The 19,470-nt window shown below is 39.3% G+C and overlaps 1 protein-coding gene across 1 annotated transcript in view; it reads left to right on the top strand.

Moving 5' to 3' along the window:
• The window catches only part of cacna1ba (calcium channel, voltage-dependent, N type, alpha 1B subunit, a), a 315,954-nt gene that overhangs the window by 176,353 nt on the left and 120,131 nt on the right, over window positions 1-19,470 (top strand). Inside the window, exons 23-26 of the mRNA XM_076890695.1 lie at window positions 867-987; window positions 1,282-1,411; window positions 1,698-1,757; window positions 2,297-2,403. Coding sequence (XP_076746810.1) covers window positions 867-987; window positions 1,282-1,411; window positions 1,698-1,757; window positions 2,297-2,403 — 418 coding nt within the window. The remainder of the gene's footprint in view (window positions 1-866; window positions 988-1,281; window positions 1,412-1,697; window positions 1,758-2,296; window positions 2,404-19,470) is intronic.

Raw genomic sequence — 19,470 nt, 5'->3', positions numbered from 1 at the left:
ATTACCATGTTTTTTGGAAAATATGGCACACTTAAAATCAATCCTTTGAGTTTTCTGAAAATCGACAGTGCCCCTTATAATCCCATGTGCCTTATGTATGAATTCTGGTTGTGTTTACTGAATTCGAAACGATTATTTGTGGTACACGGTGCTGGAAAATGTTTTAATACGACTTTGCTAAGCTACGAACGGAGTGATACGCACTGTGCTTCAACATAATATTACCGTATTGTGTGTGTATAACCTCTTTTTAAATATATATATGGTTATGCTGAGGATATGTCGGCCAATTTCCACTGGAAATGCCTTTTGGTTAAACTGTCAGCAAGGATTTTGCATTTGCACTGTTAAATTTTTATATAACTTTAATGCACATAAAAAACAGCTGCTTTTTTAATTGATTTTTTTTTTTTTTTGCACGCATAAAGTTGTGGAGTTGTAAAGTATTTTGCCTAGTGTCAGTTATATCGTCACTTATATCGTTAATTATATTGTTATCGCAAATTTTCAAATGTATATCGTGATAAATATTTTTGGTAATATCGCCCTGCTCTAGAGTCCGGCATTGTTGTAGCAAAGTTGCACACTGATTCAATGTTAATTTTACTTGCCTGCAATTGACATTCTTGCCAACATGAATTATATATTTTTGCAGAATTTACATTTGTCGTTAGCCAGCATTTTCAGGGTTCCTTCAGTGCCGTGGAAGATAATTCCCTCGCTCGTGTTGGTGCTGAAAGACATTGTATTCATTTTTCAATGCTGCTCTGAGAAACACATTATATGACAGAAATAGTGATCTTGATGATGATGATATTCAGTGCCACTAATGAGCATTATCACGGTCTGATGATCTTTCTTTGCAGTGAACAGTATTGATTGTGAAACAGTGCCCATAAATGAGAAGACCCTGGAGGATCTAGGCCCAAGTGGGCCTAAACCCATCCTGCCTTACAGTTCAATGTTCATCTTTGGACAGACCAATCCGTGAGTTCTGAGCTCTGCTTCCTCCCTCCATATGGTTATAAGGTGCTACCACACTGAGCCATCACAACATCCTGTGAATGTTAGCCAGTGTAGCTCTTGGGTGGTATTTTATTTCATATCTGTAAAAAATAACATATTGCATGTCTTACTAAAAGCCAATCTCATGGTACAGATGAGTGCTGACAGGCACCAGTTGTATATAGCATTTTAACACTGCTGGAGTGTGGGAAGGGACAAGAACAGTGAAGCAACAGCAAGTACTTACTTCTTTTTTCTTGGCCTCTTTTTCCTCAGGGTGAGGCGGTTGTGTCACTATATTGTGACTCTGCGTTATTTTGAGATGTCCATCCTGGTTGTCATTGCGATGAGCAGTATTGCTCTGGCAGCAGAGGACCCTGTCTGGACTAATGCACCCCGCAACAATGTGAGACACAGAGTACACAGTAATAAAACTACATACAATACCCACTGTACTCATACAGAACTGAGAGAAGTATATTTTCTTATCTTTTCTTCTGCCTGAGTCAGGTTTTTTAATATACATTTATATATATTTTTTGTCTGTGTGTGGCGCCTAAAAATGGGGCCATACATCTATGATAGATTATTATATACTGGATTATTACGCAAGTAGAACTATTTCAGAATAGTATCTACAGTTTCTTTTCTACTTTGTTGTCTTTGTCAGTAATAATCGAGTCTTTTTACAGGTGCTCAAATATCTGGACTATGCCTTTACTGGTGTTTTCACTTTTGAAATGGTGATCAAGGTAAACACTAATACCATTTGAAATTCACTATTGTTCACTGTATTTAGTATGTGTTTTCATTATATTTTATCAGAAGCAAACTGGTGAGTCATTTCAGTTTTTACTTGCAGAAACCAAATAAGTAATACTATAATACGATACTGAGGCAGGAATGTACCTCACTGTGACCAGTGCAGTTCACTCAGTATATCTGCTGTGTTATGGTTCTTATATGTATAATCCACAGTATTTCAATCTGACAGTGTTCTGTCAGTGAGAAATTTAACACCATATTTAATCGCATTTCAATATTCATTTAAATCTGCAGTTCATGACTTTTGTCTTACTCTTCTGCCAGCGAGAGTGATTACACTGCTGTCTCTAACATTTTTTTGTTATTTTTTTATTTTTTGTCATACACTATTACCATTGTAATAGTGGATACTCATTATCAGCAAAAGTATAAACAGAAGAAAGTCCTTATAACAGTTGATTTTAATAGGTAATTTTAAGTTAAACAAAATAAGCAAAAGAACATAAATTACCTGTTCTTGGTTTAGATGGTAGACCTGGGGCTATTGCTTCATCCTGGATCCTACTTCAGAGACCTGTGGAACATCCTGGACTTCATAGTGGTCAGTGGGGCACTGGTGGCATTTGCTTTTTCGTAAGTTCCACAGCTTCTGTCTTTCTGTGATAAAATGAGACATTTACAGATATTGTTAATCCTGAATCTGGTGTGTTATGTGCAATATACATCAAATACCACACTACACTGAGAGATGACATATAATTTAAATGATAGTGCGTACCTTTGGTTAGCCAAATATACAGTCATAGCTACAGTCAAGTTTTGATAGTGGCAAAAACTGTGTTTTATATACTGTACTGGTTCAGTTTTCATTTAATTATTTTTACATGTTTCTAAGTGAAGAACAATCATTTACATTTCATGTTTTGCTTGTTTACCTGTTTTTTTAAAGATTCTCTTAGGTATGGATCCAAAATGTTAGTTTGATGCTCTCTCAGCCACTTAGTTATCACTAAGTACAGATTCACATAATTTCAGCAAATTGTTTCTTATTCACTGGAAGTGGCTGGACAATCGAAAAGCTCACAAACTGATCAACTCTGAGCACTGATAAGGCAGGATTGAGTCACCTTTATTCAGGTTTTGGTCCAGAAGCTGATATTGAGCATGCCACAGCAAACTGGAGAAATTATAAAGAAGAGGTGTCATAACTATAAGTACTGTCTCTTTGCATGAATTTGATTGTTTGTTTGTTTTTTGCCAAGGAACTCTTTGAAGCTTATGAAATGATTGCGATTATTTTTCACTATATCATTGAAACAAATGGCAAAATGTATGAAACACAAAATTTGTTCCTGTGCCAAAACGTTTGCCTTGACCACAAACACTATACACATACACTAACCTTACAAAAGCAGATGACCTCTTTATGTATGTGTGAGAGGTGTGTATGAGAGTGTGTGTGTGTGTGTGTGTGTGTTATGATATTGTACAATGTGCTAATTTACATAATCCTCTCCCTGTTTCTGTCCTGTTATCGTTTTGAAGGAGCTTCATGGGGTAATGCCTCCTCTACCTCTCTCATCTTGCCTGTTTGTGTCATTATCAGTGTGTATGTATGTGAGAAAGAAAACATACATGGCTTACACTGCAAAAACAAGTAATTTCCTCACATACTCGGTCTTACTTCTTGACATCTAGGTCACAAAGTATAAAGAAATTAAAGTTAAAATTAAAGTCAAATAATCTAAATTTGTCTTTTTTAATACACCAACAACAATCTACCCTGTTTACTATATGGAAATGTATTTGGCCACAATTCTATGAGGGAAACCGGACAAACACAATTTTCAAACTGTATAGAAATTTAAGCCAATACATTTTTCAGCATCCTTTTGTGAGTAAGATTAAATTAACTGCTAACAAAAATATTTTTCTGTTAAAATTGCCCACTTGTTTTGAATCATGCCAGAAGCTAGGGCAAATCCATTTTACACAGAACACAGTTATATTAAAAAGATTGTAAAATAGTGATTGTTGAAGGAAACAATCAGCAATGTCAGAATGACAAATTACCACCCTTATCTGTTTTGTTTTATTTTCTTTTGTTTGTTTGTTTTTGTTTAAGCAGTAAGCAGTATATGTAGTGAAATTGCTTGTGAGAATGTATCTTTTTGGCAGTGTGTAATGTTTTGTTTGGGACACACGCATCTGGTCCACCAGCTATTCATGCGTCATGCAGATTGAGAACCTGGTTCCAGCAGTGTATCGTGTTGCTTGGCATCAGGTCCTTGCTCTATAGCCATTTGTGCTATTTGGGGACATGGCACGATAGTGCTCATATCTCGTATCTTCCCTGAGCCTTTGAGAGGTGTTTTTATCAGCACTGTGTTTTGCCACAGCTTTGGTTAGACTGGAATGATCACATTAATTTCATATTAATTGTTCAGCAGAGACTTGTTAACATTACAAGAAAACTGGTGCCAGTGGGCACGAGTAGTCGTCAGAGAATATTGAGCTCGTAGCATGCGGATTAGAGTGTGCATGCTAGTACCATGTGACTGTATGCGTGCTCGTAAATAGAGGTGTTAAATGACATTCCTGTGACTGTAGTGTCACATGATTTCCATCTACACCGAAATGATAGGCAGTACTTTGCAAAGGTCTTGAGCCTGCCTTATTTCTTCATATTTTAAACGTAGATAAAAATTGGTGCAATGTCTTATATTAAATCATGTGGACATATACATTGAAATACAGTATATAAGTACACAGTGGGATGCAAAGGTTTGGGCAACCTTGTTAATAGTCATTATTTCCCTGTATAAATCGTTGGTTGTTACAATAAAAAATGTCAGTTAAATATATCATATAGGAGACACACAGTGATATTTGAGGAGTGAGATAAAGTTTATTAGATTTACAGAAAGTGTGCGATAATTGTTTAAACAAAATCAGGCAGGTGCATAAATTTGGGCACTGTTGTCATTTTATTGATTCCAAAACCTTTAGAACTATTTATTGGAACTCAAATTGGCTTGGTAAGCTCAGTGACCCCTGACCTACATACACAGGTGAATCCAATAATGAGAAAGAGTATTTAAGGGGGTCAATTGTAAGTTTCCCTCCTCTTTTAATGTTCTCTGAAGAGTACACGCACACACACGCACACATCCTCCAACCACACACACCCATATTTTGCTCCATTGCGGTTTCTTTCACACCTCAAACATTTAGTAAACAATTAAGCAAATACAAGTAATCTGCGATAAATTGCAGGTAGTAAGAAAATAAACTACTAACTCTTTTACGCTACATCCGCACCTACACGAGTATTTTTGAAAACGCAGCTGTTTCGTCCACACGTAAACGACGTTGGGAATCACCGAAAACGGAGATTGAAGATGAATTGCAGAATGGCAGATAGAGACAAAATACTGTTAATCTTACTGTCTGCAGGTTTTACACGCTTACATACACACGCAGTTACTGTCCCTCCATTTACAAAGGCAGAGGCGTCACGGTGTGATTATTTTACGTGTAGTTGTTTTTTTTTCTCCTGTGTAATAATATTCAACATTGCTATCAATGCATTTTTCAAAAGATGCCTCTCTGTGCAAAATAGGTTTAAAAACATAAACAGCTGTGGGATACTGTTTGTCCGTGATTTGAACCGAGGGAACAAATCGTGGCAGGATCTGCCTGATATTATTTGTATCCCACTGTAACTTTACTGTATAAAGTATAGTATAGTATGTATATCTCCAAAATGTCAGGAGTAGTTAGTCAATACAAGAAGTGTTTGTGAACTAAAAATCAAGAATGTGAGATACTGTTTGACCGTGATTTAAACAGCCCAGCGCTGCTCCCGACGAAGGGAAAACCAATTCTGCAGGGGAGACCTACCTCGGCACTTGTGCAGGTGAAACCAAAGGGAAGATATGCTTCACCATATTTTCTAGTCTTTGGCTTAGAATGAAGTTGGTTTGGAAACATATTCAGCTATGCTTCATCTCCTGCTTTGCGTTTCTGTAGGCGCCCCGTGCTCGCAGTGTCCAAGCGTTTTGTTTTTTTCCCCCCCTTGTCATCCCGCGCCCTCCCCCTGCCATGGCTCTGGCCACACTTTGGGAAGGTCTGGTTTAGGGGAAGGATACAGAAAGCTTTCTCAGAGCTTTAAGCTGTCTGTTTCCACAGTTAGGAACATATTGAGAAAATGGAAGACCAAAGGCTCAGTTCAAGTTAAGGCTCGAAGTGGCAGACCAAGAAAAATCTCAGATAGACAGAAGCGACGAATGGTGAGAACAGTCAGAGTTAACCCACAGATCAGCACCAAAGGCCTACAACATCATCTTGCAGGAGATGGGGTCACCGTGCATTGTTCAACCATTCGGCGCACTTTACACAAGGAGTTGCTGTATGCGAGAGTGGTGCAGAGGAAGCCTTTTCTCCACCCACAGCACAAACAGAGCCGCTTGAGGTATGCTAAACCAGCTTCATTCTGGCATAAGGTGCTGTGGACTGATGAAACTAAAATTGAGTTATTTGGGCATAACAAGGGGCGTTATGCATGGAGGAAAAAGAACACAGCATTCCAAAATAAAAACCACCTGCTACCTACAGTAAAATATGGTGGTGTGGCCAGTGCAGGGACTGGGAATCTTGTCAAAGTTGAGGGACACATGGATTCCACTCAGTATCAGCAGATTCTGGAGATCAATGTCCAGAAATCGGTGACAAAGCTGAAGCTGTGCCGGGGCTGGATCTTTCAATAAGACAACAACCTGAAACACTGCTCAAAATCCACTAAGGCATTCATGCAGAGGAACAAGTACAACGTTCTGGAATGGCCATCTCAGTCCCCAGACCTGAATATTTTTGAAAATCTGTGGTGTGAGTTAAAGAGAGCTGTCCATGCTCAGAAGCCATCAAACCTGAATGAACTAGAGATGTTTTGTAAAGAGGAATGGTCCAAAACACCTTCAACCACAATCCAGACTCTCATTGGAACCTACAGGAAGCGTTTAAAGGCTGTAATTTCTGCAAAAGGCAGATCTACTAAATATTGATTTTATTTTATTTTATTTTTTTTGTGGTGCCCAAATTTATGCACCTGCCTGATTTTGTTTAAACAATTATTGCACACTTTCTGTAAATCCAATAAACTTCATTTTACTTCTCAAATAACACTGTGTGTGTCTCCTATATGATATATTTAACTGACATTTTTTATTGTAACAACCAAAGATTTATACCGGCAAGTAATGACTATTAACAAACTTTTGCATCCCACTTATCAGTATACTTATAAATATATAAATACGGTGTATAAGGCAAAAATGATGTTTGTACAAAAAGCCAATATTTTTGTATTAACATCTTTATTTATTGTCAAGAGGCACTTAACCATCTTAGGCAAGCTTTCTTTTAATTTCTCTGTAGTTTTCAGGAATAGTTCTACAGGCTTCCTAAAGGACATTTTAAAAAAAACCCTCCTCTTTGGATTTTGACTGCCTTTTGTTCCATTCTCTGTTCAGATGATCCCATGTTGCTTAAATAATGTTCAGATCAAGGCTAAGCTGTAGCTGATAATCCATTTAGTGTTTTTCTGTCAGGTATACTTTTACTGCGCTGGCAGTGTGGTTTGGATCATTATCATAATGAAAACTCTGGCTGAAATGCAGACTCAACTCACAACAGAGCCTCCAACATGTTTTACAGTTGGCTATAGACATGTGAATTCATCATTCCATAGGACATTCAGTCTAGTTCTTGTGTAATTTAGCATTTCCTTCCTTAGGAGTATTTGGTGAACTGTAAATGGATGAACTGAATGGCCAGCTGTATCTCTCAGGTCCTGTGTCCAGGTTGTTGCCAATGCTCTTTGGGAATCACCCTGTTGGTGAAAATATATAATAATATTTAGATAATATAATATTTATTTTTGCCTAACTGTGTCATTGTTGGTGTTTTTTTTCTGAAAATTGGAGAAAATGCAGCTAACTTTCCAAGAAAACAAAAAACTTGAAAAAAGACCTTCAGAAAATCTGGAAAACTATTGCTGAAGACCATTTTAAAAACATTACAAGAAAATCTGGATCCATGGAAGCAAAACATAAAGAAGTGAGGTGTGGTTCAAGACTTTTGCACAACAGTGTACATTATGTTCCTTGACAGACATCTGTCTAAATCATCATCATTGTGGATGATTTGTTCCAGACCTGTGCTCAGAAAGTAATACTAGTTAAATTAATGTTTAATGTTTTCAGTGACTAATGAGCATCACTGGCTTCAGTAGAAAATAAATTAAACTTTATGAAACTAGCTGTGGAAACAGCTACTTATTCTATTCTTTTCTGGGGGGGGGGTGTTTTTTTTTTTTAAATATGAAGTAAAAATAATAGAAACAGTGAAATAGACGGGATAGGAGGACAGATAAGAAAAAACTTACACAAACTTGAGAAGAGAAGAGACCTCTCCCAGAATAGGTAATAGACAACCAAGATGGAGAGGACATATAAGCTTTACCTTCTATCACAGTGAATTTAATTACTTTCGATAGCTCATAAACTGAAAGATAATTGAAAATCTGTTTTTTAATTAATTTTTACTATTTTTTACTTTTATAACTGGCTCATGTACTGCGTAGATGTGGATGCTACTACTAAGTTTATACTATATTAGATATATTTACTGGATTTGTGGAGAAAGAGAACTGAGATAATACCAGCTGATATCAACAAAAAATGCTAAATGTAGGTTTTTTAGATGAATATCAGCCAGTCCAAATTCAAAAGCTCTTTATTATGTAATGTGAAAGGATTCAGTAATTATAAAGTAAGCTCAGCATACAAATAAAATCACGTATAACCTAATCTGACTAGTTTCTCACACATGAGACTTACCTATACCTAGTTACCTATAGCTCTACACTGCAATACAAGAGCAATATTGTTTCCAATTTTGCAGATCACTACGACAGCTTTAAAAGAAATATTGTATCACGTTTGTTTACAAGCCTTTTGAATGATTTAAAGAAAAACACACTGCATAATTTTATGCTTGAAATACTTTAAAGTCAAATTGAGTCTATTTTATCAACATAAAGGAGCTAATGTGTGTTAATTTAATTAGTTTAATTAGATAATTACCAACAAGTAAAAAGCTCTCCATTTGATCAAATGCTGTTAATGCAGAAAGCCACCGTTTTAAGACAAGCAGGATGAATTTTAATTCCAGTTTTCTTATTTTATGGTCATATTTTCTTTTTTTTCTTGCATTTTATTTCATGTTTGATCCATTTACAGAATATCAAATACTTGATATCTCTGTAGATGTGATTCTAAATTGTCTTTATGAATTGAGTTCCTTTTGTTTCTGCAGCAGGTTTAGTCAAATCAAAACAAGTAATTTGCGGATGGTTTTTGCTCAGTCTTTGCCGTATTGTCGCTATCTTATACCAAGCCTTGTTTGACTGTCAGCTGTCATTCTCTCATCATGCATGAATCTTGAACTGCCTACCATTCATTTGATCAAGTGCTTGTCGCATGGACAACAAACCTGAATCCAAGGCCAAATCTTTGAATCTGTGACTTGACCTTCTTGAACTACTCAGACTGCATCATTAAACATGATGAAGCAAACTGCAATACTGGTTTGTAATGTTGGATTCAGATGCAAGTGATAACCCAGTTTTTAGGACTCATGTAACATTTCTTTAATTAGTTTTATTCTAAATGCCGTTATTATTATATAGACAATTTCCTAAAAGGCCATTGTTTTTCTTATTTGATCTCTTCATTTGATATTTTGGTTGAGACTCAGTAGTTGTTGTGTGTATATTACAGACAAGGACATAGCAGCTGCCTGTTTTAATACGACAGTTACTATTTGTGTATTACTTCAGTGAAAGGCTACCTCTAGAAATAGCACTTAGAACGCAATCATACCTACGATTTCACTCTTGTTTTCACTATGTGCTGTCAATGAAATAGTTTATCAACTGCTACCAAACAAAAAAATCTATTGTTACATTTTTTTTTTCTTTCTTTCTTTCTGAAACTATGCTGTTGTCAGTTGATGCAAACATATGCCTTATTTTGTTTATGTATGTGAAGCATCCATAAATGTTTTGTACCCTGTTTTACCACTGTTCTCCCCCAAGTAGATTGCAACAAGGTGTGACCAGGTGGGGAACCCCCCATGCAACCCCAATCCACTTGCATCCTACTCCACCCCATTTTACCTTATACCTCATCCTAATACACCCTTTTAACCACCATTCTTTTTATGCTTAGATCAGCTTCATGTATAAATTATTAAACTCATGCTTCAGTGAAACAAATGTCTTTTTAAACATAACAGTAATGTGTCTGAGTGCCATCAACTAAAACCTGCCTGTACTTACCAAAACCCTTAACTACATTTCAATTAGCTGTACAGACATTTTTCATTGTTGTATTTTCTTGTATTTCAATCCCATAACATCAATTGAGTCCCAAATAACCCAACTAAGGTGCCTATAGATTGGAAATAATTTGTTTATCGCACATTGCTTTGAAGCTGATGGCTTGTTGTTTGCATACATTCCAGGCTCCAGGTGCTTAGTTATCCTGTGGAAGATATTACTACCTGGTCATATGTCAAACATTTATTTTTCACTCTTACTGGTTGACTCACCTGGAAGTTGAGAAACATTTATCTTGGGTCCCACACACTTCGCATTGCCAGCAGTTATTTCATCCATAGTCACTTGAAGTTGTAGATTTTCCTTTACTTTCCTGGTTGCCACGTCACTGTGAATCACTTCCAGTGTGTATGCAGTTGTAGGGATAACGTAATTTTATTTAAAAAAAAATCATGAATATAGAAAACATAGTTTAAGGCTCACGTGTTGATTTTTTTTCCCCATTTCAACCTGGGAACAAAATAGAAAACCTGTGAATGGTTTAGTTGTAAATGAATTGATAATGTTCTCACATTTGAATTTCATTTGGATAAAACTGTCAGTAGCGGATTCAAAGAAGCTAATTCAAAATGGACTTCTGCGCAGAGAAGGAATAGAAACAGTATGAAAATTTCAATTAAATTTTATTTACATAGCATGAAATCACAACTACAATTGCCTAAAGGCACTTTATATTGTAAGGCAAAGACCCTACAATGATAAAAAGAACATAGAGAAAATCCCAACAATCATATGACCCGGTATGAGCAAGTGCTTTGGCAACAGTAGAAAGGAAAACCTCCCTTTTAACATGAAGAAACCTCCGGCAAGGCCAGGCTTAGGGAGGGACAGCCATCTGCCATGACCAATTGGGGTTGAGGGGAGGAAAACAGGACAAAGACACGCTGTGGTACAGAGCCAGAGATTAATAATAACTAATAATTAAATTGAGAACAGAGAATTGTATAAACACATAGTATAAGTGAAAAGGGTGACATTCAATGCATCATGGGAAAACACAAATAAGCCCACAGTCTGACAGCGAAGTTCTCTAATGAGGTGATATGGCACTAGAAGGTCACTTATAAGACCTGATTATTTAAGACTTTGTATGTGAAGAGCAGGATTTTAAATTCAGTTGCTGGATTTAACAGGGAGCCAATGAAGAAGCCAGTATGGGAGAAATACTCTTTCTCTTTCTAGTCCCTGTCAGTACTAGTCCCTGTCAGCCCAAAGCTGATAAACGCATAGACTGTTTTTTCAGCATCAGATGAGTATTTTGCTAAATGACCGTGACATATCTCCATGAAATGAAAGAATGCTACACATGTGTTTTGCCTTAGTGTCACCTCAAGTTGAATGCTTGCATAGATGCAGTTATCCCTTAGTTGATTCTTTGCCAGCTCCACTGCTAATACAGTAACTGCTAACATGAGTTAGCACGAGCTAACGCCTACATGCTCATATATATGTATATGGGAAAGCAGGTGGTAGAGAGCAGAAATAAGCACAGAGTGGGGATAAGTGACAAAACATGACTGATGATATTCAGTGAGTTACGCAAGTGTAGCAATTGTAGGGGGTACTGGGAATTCTGTAACAGCAACTGTATGCAGGCTACAGCAGCTCAAATGCCCAGTTTGAGATTTGACAATGAGATATGTAGAAGAAAATCAGTTAATTAATGAGCTGGGTAGTAGCAGTTTTAAACAGTGTGATCAGCTGATGTGCTGTGGTTAATTGACTGCTTTAATGTGCTTCACATTGGTCAGCTGACTTGGGTTAATGCATGCCTGGCAGACATTAACACAATGTTGTGTACACTGTTGGCTCTTTTAATAAGTCTATTTATTTTATTTTAGTTTATCGTAAGCCCGTGCATGCAGACCAGTACCTTTGACTCCCACCACACTCTGGAACACAAACATAGAGGAAATGTTTTCTGATGGTGTTGCAGAATCTTGATTACTCAAAGCCAGAAAGGAAAGAAAAGGAACACACATATGTAAAGAAAGCTCTTAAAAAATGCGGTTATCCCAACTGGGCTATCATCAGATCAATAACGATGCACAGTAACAATGGTCAGACATCAACATTGTCATCCTTTATGTCGCAGGTTTATCAGAGAAACTCAGGGAGAATCTTCTCCAAGCACGACATCCCAGTGCATGTCAAACCCAGCCACTACAAAAACTGGTTCATCCCAAGGACACAACTCCCAAACACAAACTAAACAACATAATAATAATAATAATAATAATAATAATAATAATAATACATTTTATTTAAATAGCGCCTTTCAAAGCACCCAAGGACACTGTACAACAGATAAAAACTGGAAATATACACAATGATAAGAATAGAAGATAAAAGTTAAAACATACAGAAATTTAAGAATAGGCAATTTTAAACAAATGAGTTTTAAGGGTGGACTTAAAAAGAGAGAATGAGCTAATATTTCTGAGGTCCGGGGGTAGGGAATTCCAAAGTCGAGGGGCAGAGCAACTAAAGGCCCTCCCTCCCATTGTGATCAGACGAGCAGAGGGAACAGAGAGAGAAAGAGAAGATGAAGATCTGAGGCAGCGGGATGGGAGCTTCATCTGTAATAAGTCAGAGAGGTACGGTGGAGAGAGAGAGTGAATAGCCTTGAACGTATACAGAATTATTTTAAAATGGATGCGAAATTTGACCGGGAGCCAGTGAAGTTGCTTCAGGATTGGGGAGATGTGGTGGGTAGAAGAAGTCCTAGTAATAATACGGGCAGCAGAGTTCTGGACACGTTGGAGCTTGTTGATAGATTTTTGTGTGAGGCCAAATAATAATGAGTTGCAGTAGTCAATTCTAGAGATAACAAGATTATGGATGAGAATGGCAGTGGCGTAAGGTGTGAGGAAGGGGCGGAGGCGATTAATGTTACGGAGTTGGAAATATGCTGCACGTGTAATATTATTGATATGCGAGTTATAGGATAATGTGCTATCGAGAATGACACCCAAGCTTTTCACAGAAGGAGAGATAGGGACCAGTGAGTTATTGATGGTGAGAGAGAAATTGTTAATTCTGGATAGCAGTCGTTTGGTGCCAACCAGAAGAAGTTCCGATTTATTGCTGTTGAGTTTAAGAAAGTTGGAGGAGAACCAAGAATTGAGTTCAGCTAGACAGAGGATAAGGGAGGGTGGAGGAAGAGTAGAGTCAGGTTTGGTAGAGAGATAGAGCTGGGTGTCATCGGCGTAGCAGTGGAACTGAATATTATATTTACGAAAAATATATCCGAGTGGAAGAAGGTAGATGATGGAATTAAACCTCACAGGTGTGCCATAGTGCATGCTGTGCAGTGCAGCAGTGGCGGAGCGGGGGGGGTTGGCTTAAGCCCGGGTTGTTTTTTCAGAAGCCCGGGGTCTTTTGGAGTGTAATTTTTTCATAGTTAGATGCCTGGCTGACAACTGTATAAAACAAAAAACTACACACAATATTCGAAGCACATAGTGCACACTGTGGGAATTTACAACTGTGCGTAAATCCCCCCTAATATTGGTATGATCCGAGCTCAGGCACTAAGCGGGGCGGGGCAGCTGCAGCCTGCGAGTGCGCTGTTGGAGAAACAGAGCCAGACAGACAGAGGAGAAGTGAAGTTCGACCAGGTACCAAAGCAAATCATTCGTACTGTACAAATAATGTAAATATGACGGTGTATCATGAAAGATTGATATCAAACTGATCACTTGACCCATATTACATTACTTGCTCTTCAATTGAATTAACAAATAGCGAAATGAAAAGCCGAACAACAACAATGCTGTTTCTTTAGAGAGTCTTAGCTTACATGTGTGTCTATTTCATATTTTCAGTTGTTACCCTCCACGGCTAAATAAATCGGTTTCAGTAATGTACTGATACACAAGAATGGACGTAAGGGGCTTCTTTCAATGAGAAAAGAAAAAACAGAAGAACATTTTTTTACTGTACAACATCAATTTAGAGTAAACTTGTTTTGTTTTGGATAAATAAATATTGAAATATCTTTTGAATTAGTTAAATGTCAGAATAAAGAGAGACAGAGCTTTCTATTTTTTTATCACTTTCATCAAATTTAGGAGTACATGTAAACTAAGTTTATTGTTAATTAATAAGAAAACTCCAGACGATTCCATTCTGAGCTGAAGAAGCTTCTGAGAGGTTAGTAGAGTCCATGTGAGTAAATTGGCGGCACACCTGTGGATGCATATAAGGCAAAACACAGAGCCTGTTTCTTTGAAATGGGAAAATCAAGAAATGTCAACCAAAACACCAGGAAACGAATTGTGGAGCTCCATAAGTGTGGCTCAATTTTGAATACAATTTGGTGCCATTTGCAATTAAGAAATGCAGATAGTTTCTCTCTTTACTCTTAAAGTTAACAAATATGTTTTTTATATTTATTAATCTAAAAAAAATAAACATTTAGTCTGATTTGATGTTACAATTAAAAAAGTGTTTGTGTTTTCATCTGAAGAGTACGTAAATATCTGGTTTCAACTGTATATTTGATGATTGTCAGCACAAAGAGGGAGAGAGAGGAACAGAGAGGGATAGAGAGGAGAATGAGGACAGAACAGAGATGGAACAAGAGCAGGTGAGACACACGTTAGTCAAATGGTTGTTTACAAAAGAATCACCGTATCATAGGTACTCTTTTATCCCGTACCTAGTGTTTCTTTTTAGGTTTGTTATTTTTCAAGTTATATATTTATTAAGTTATGCAGGCTTGTTTGCACAACAAGGCTAAATAATTATATGAACTTTTCTGAATCTGTACTTTGGTAGAAATAAAAAAAATAAGTGTAGTGCAGGTCTATGATGATTTTTAGTGCTACTATCATCTAGTTTTGATTCTGGTTCTGTCTTGGTTAAGTCCTAAGCAGTCCTGATTTTGAACTGTTGCAGTCCTGTTTTAATTCCGGATCAGTTCTGGGTCTGGTTGAATTGGGGTTTAGTCCTTGTGTCTTGATACAGCCCTGATTATGTTCTGCCTTGCTGCTTAATTAAAAGCACCCCCCCCCCCCCCAAAAAAAAAAAAAAAAAAAAATCCCACATGCATACTACCCTTTAGGGCTAAGCCCCGGGTGTTTCAAATGTCTGGCTCTGATTTGAGGAGTGTATAGTGGGCTTCCCTCTGTACTTATCCTACTAGAGCTTAGTAGAGCATTTGATACTGTTGAACATAATATTTTATTACAGCGATTGGAGTATGATGTAGGTATAATTTCTTATGGTCTTCTTCTGACAGTGGACTGAATTTATCTTTATCTATACATGAAGCTAGATAACACACCAATTACTGCAGGAAGCTCTTAAAGACAAAAAAAAACCTGGATGACTTATAATTTCCTGCTTCTAAATTCAGATAAAACAGGGGGTACTGTACTCAGCCCTAAAAATCTTAGAAACATGGTATCTAACCAGGTGCTTACTCTGTCTTGGCCAGTAACACTTTGAGGAATCTTGAAGTCATTTTGACATTGGTCTTTCAGTGAACAAATTAAACAAATGTGCTGGGCTGCTTTCTTGCATTTGTTCAATAGTTCTAAAATTAGGAACACCCTGTCTCAGAATGATACTGAAAAACTAGTTTATGCATTTATTACTTTTAGGATGGACTATTCTAATTTACAATCAGGTTGTTCGAAAATCATCCTGAAAGTTAATCCACTTAATCCAAAATCCTACAACAGAAGTACTGACAGGTACTAGAAAGAGAGAGTATATTTATTCCATATTAGCTGCTCTTCATTGGCTCTCTGTTAAACCTCTGAGTAGTTTATTTTACGTAATTTTATATATTTATACACACACACGCGCACACACACACACACACACACACACACACACACACACACACACATATATATATATATATATATATATATATATATATATATATATATATATATATATATATATAAACGCAACACTTTTGTTTTTGCTCCCATTCCCCATGGGATGGACTTAGAGACCTAAAATTCATTCCAGATACACAATATAACCATCCCTCCCAAACAGTGGTCACAAATCAGTCCAAATGTGTGGTAGTGGGCACATCTGCTATATTGAGATAATCCATCCCACCTCACAGGTGTGCCACATCAGGATGCTGATCTGACACCATGAGTAGTGCACAGGTGTACCTCAGACTGCCCACAACAAAAGGCCACCCTGGAAGTTTACAGTTTTTTGTTCTATTGGGGGTCTGGGGACCCAGAACCGGTCAGTATCTGGTGTGACCACCATTTGCCTCATGCAGTGCAACACATCGTCGCATGGAGTCTATCAGATTGTCAATTGTGGCCTGTGGAATGTTGGTCCACTCCACTTCAATGGCTGTGCGAGGTTGTTGGATATTCGTGGGAACTGGTACACGCTGTCGTATACGCCGGTCAAGCACATCCCGAACATGTTCAATGGGTGACATGTCCGGTGAGTATGCTGGGCATGCAAGAACTGGGACATTCTCAGCTGCCATCTGCCCTGAACAATGTGAACCATGATTCATCCGTGAAGCGCACACCTCTCCAACGTGCCAGACGCCATCGAATGTGAGCATTTGCCCACACAAGTCTGTTACGGCGACGAGCTGGAGTCAGGTCAAGACCCCGATGAGGACGACGGGCATGCAGTTGAGCGTCCCTGAGACGGTTTCTGACAGTTTGTGCAGAAATTGTTTGGTTGTGCAAACCAATTGTTCCAGCAGCTGTCTGGGTGGCTGGTCTCAGACGATCTTGGAGGTGAACCTGCTGGATGTGGAGGTCCTGGGCTGGTGTGGTTACACGAGGTCTGCGGTTGTGAGGCCGGTTGGATGTGCTGCCATATTCTCTGAAACGCCTGTGGAGACGGCTTATGGTTGAGAAATGAACATTCAATGCACGGGCGACAGATCTGGTTGACATTCCTGCTGTCAGCATGCCAATTGCATGCTCCCTCATTGCTTGTGGCATCTGTGGCATTTTGCTGTGAGACAAAACTGCACATTCCAGGGTGGCCTTTTGTTGTGGGCAGTCTGAGGTACACCTGTGCACTACTCATGATGTCAGATCAGCATCCTGATGTGGCACACCTGTGAGGTGGGATGGATTATCTCAATATAGCAGATGTGCCCACTACCACACATTTGGACTGATTTGTGACCACTGTTTGGGAGGGATGGTTATATTGTGTATCTGGAATGAATTTTAGGTCTCTAAGTCCATCCCATGGGGAATGGGAGCAGTAACAAAAGTGTTGCGTTTATATTTTTGTTGAGTGTATATAAAAAAACACCCAGCACGCCCCTGCGGGCGGTTTATCCTTCAAGCTCGGGTCCTCTACCAGAGGCCTGGGAGCTTGAGGGTCCTGCGCAGTATCTTAGCTGTTCCCAGGACTGCGCTCTTCTGAACAGAGATCTCCGATGTTATTCCCGGGATCTGCTGGAGCCACTCGCCTAGCTTGGGAGTCACCGCACCTAGTGCTCCGATTACCACGGGGACCACCGTTACCTTCACCCTCCACATCCTCTCGAGCTCTTCTCTGAGCCCTTGGTATTTCTCCAGCTTCTCGTGTTCCTTCTTCCTGATATTGCTGTCATTCGGAACCGCTACATCGATCACTACGGCCGTCTTCTTCTGTTTGTCTACCACCACTATGTCCGGTTGGTTAGCCACGACCATTTTGTCCGTCTGTATCTGGAAGTCCCACAGGATCTTAGCTCGGTCATTCTCCACCACCCTTGGGGGCATCTCCCATTTTGACCTCGGGACTTCCAGGTTATACTCAGCACAGATGTTCCTGTACACTATGCCGGCCACTTGGTTATGGCGTTCCATGTATGCCTTGCCTGCTAGCATCTTGCACCCTGCTGTTATGTGCTGGATTGTCTCTGGGGCATCTTTACACAGCCTGCACCTGGGGTCTTGCCTGGTGTGATAGACGCCAGCCTCTATGGATCTTGTACTCAGAGCTTGTTCTTGTGCTGCCATGATTAGTGCCTCTGTGCTGTCTTTCAGTCCAGCTTTGTCCAGCCACTGGTAGGATTTCTGGATATCAGCCACCTCCTCTATCTGCCGGTGGTACATACCGTGCAGGGGCCTGTCCTTCCATGATGGTTCCTTGTCTCCCTCCTCTTTCTTGGGTTTCTGCTGCCTGAGGTATTCACTGAGCACTCGGTCAGTTGGGGCCATCTTCCCAATGTATTCTTGGATGTTCGTTGTCTCATCCTGGACTGTGGTGCTGACACTCACCAGTCCCCGGCCCCCTTCCTTCCGCTTAGCGTACAGCCTCAGGGTGCTGGACTTGGGGTGAAACCCTCCATGCATGGTAAGGAGCTTTCTTGTCTTTATGTCAGTGGCTTCTATCTCCTCCTTTGGCCAGCCTATTACCCCAGCAGGGTACCTGATCACGGGCAGGGCGTACGTGTTGATGGCCCGGATCTTGTTCTTACCATTCAGCTGACTCCTCAGGACTTGCCTGACCCTCTGCAGGTACTTGGTGGTTGCAGCCTTTCTAGCGGCCTCTTCATGGTTCCCATTTGCCTGCGGGATCCCCAGGTACTTGTAACTGTCCTCTATGTCTGCAATGTTGCCTTCTGGTAGTTCAATCCCCTCAGTTCTGACTACCTTCCCTCTCTTTGTTACCATCCGACTACACTTCTCCAGTCCGAACGACATTCCAATGTCATTGCTGTATAGCCTGGTAGTGTGGATCAGTGAATCGATGTCTCGTTCCCTCTTGGCATACAGCTTGATGTCATCCATGTACAGGAGGTGGCTGACAACTGCTCCGTTCCGTAGTCGGTATCCGTAGCCAGTCTTGTTAATGATCTCACTGAGGGGGTTCAGGCCTATGCAGAACAGCAGTGGGGACAGAGCATCTCCTTGGTAGATCCCGCACTTGATGGTGACTTGTGCTATGGGCTTGGAGTTGGCCTCTAGTGTTGTACGCCACATCCCCATTGAGTTCCTGATGAAGGCTCTTAGGGTCCTGTTGATCTTGTACAATTCTAGGCATTCCAGTATCCAGCTGTGGGGCATTGAGTCATAGGCCTTCTTGTAATCAATCCAGGCAGTGCACAGGTTGGTCAGTCTGGTCTTGCAGTCTCGGCTGACTGTTCTGTCTACCAGTAGCTGGTGTTTTGCGCCTCTGGTATTCATGGGGGTATTCATATATATATATATATATATATATATATATGTATATGTGTATATATGTATATGTGTATATATGTATATGTGTATATGTGTATATGTGTATAT

The sequence above is a fragment of the Maylandia zebra genome, linkage group LG12 (assembly GCF_041146795.1).
Source record: "Maylandia zebra isolate NMK-2024a linkage group LG12, Mzebra_GT3a, whole genome shotgun sequence".
Lineage (NCBI taxonomy): Eukaryota > Metazoa > Chordata > Actinopteri > Cichliformes > Cichlidae > Maylandia > Maylandia zebra.
The sequence above is the reverse complement of the archived record's forward strand: the minus strand, read 5'-3'. Positions and strand labels throughout refer to the sequence as shown.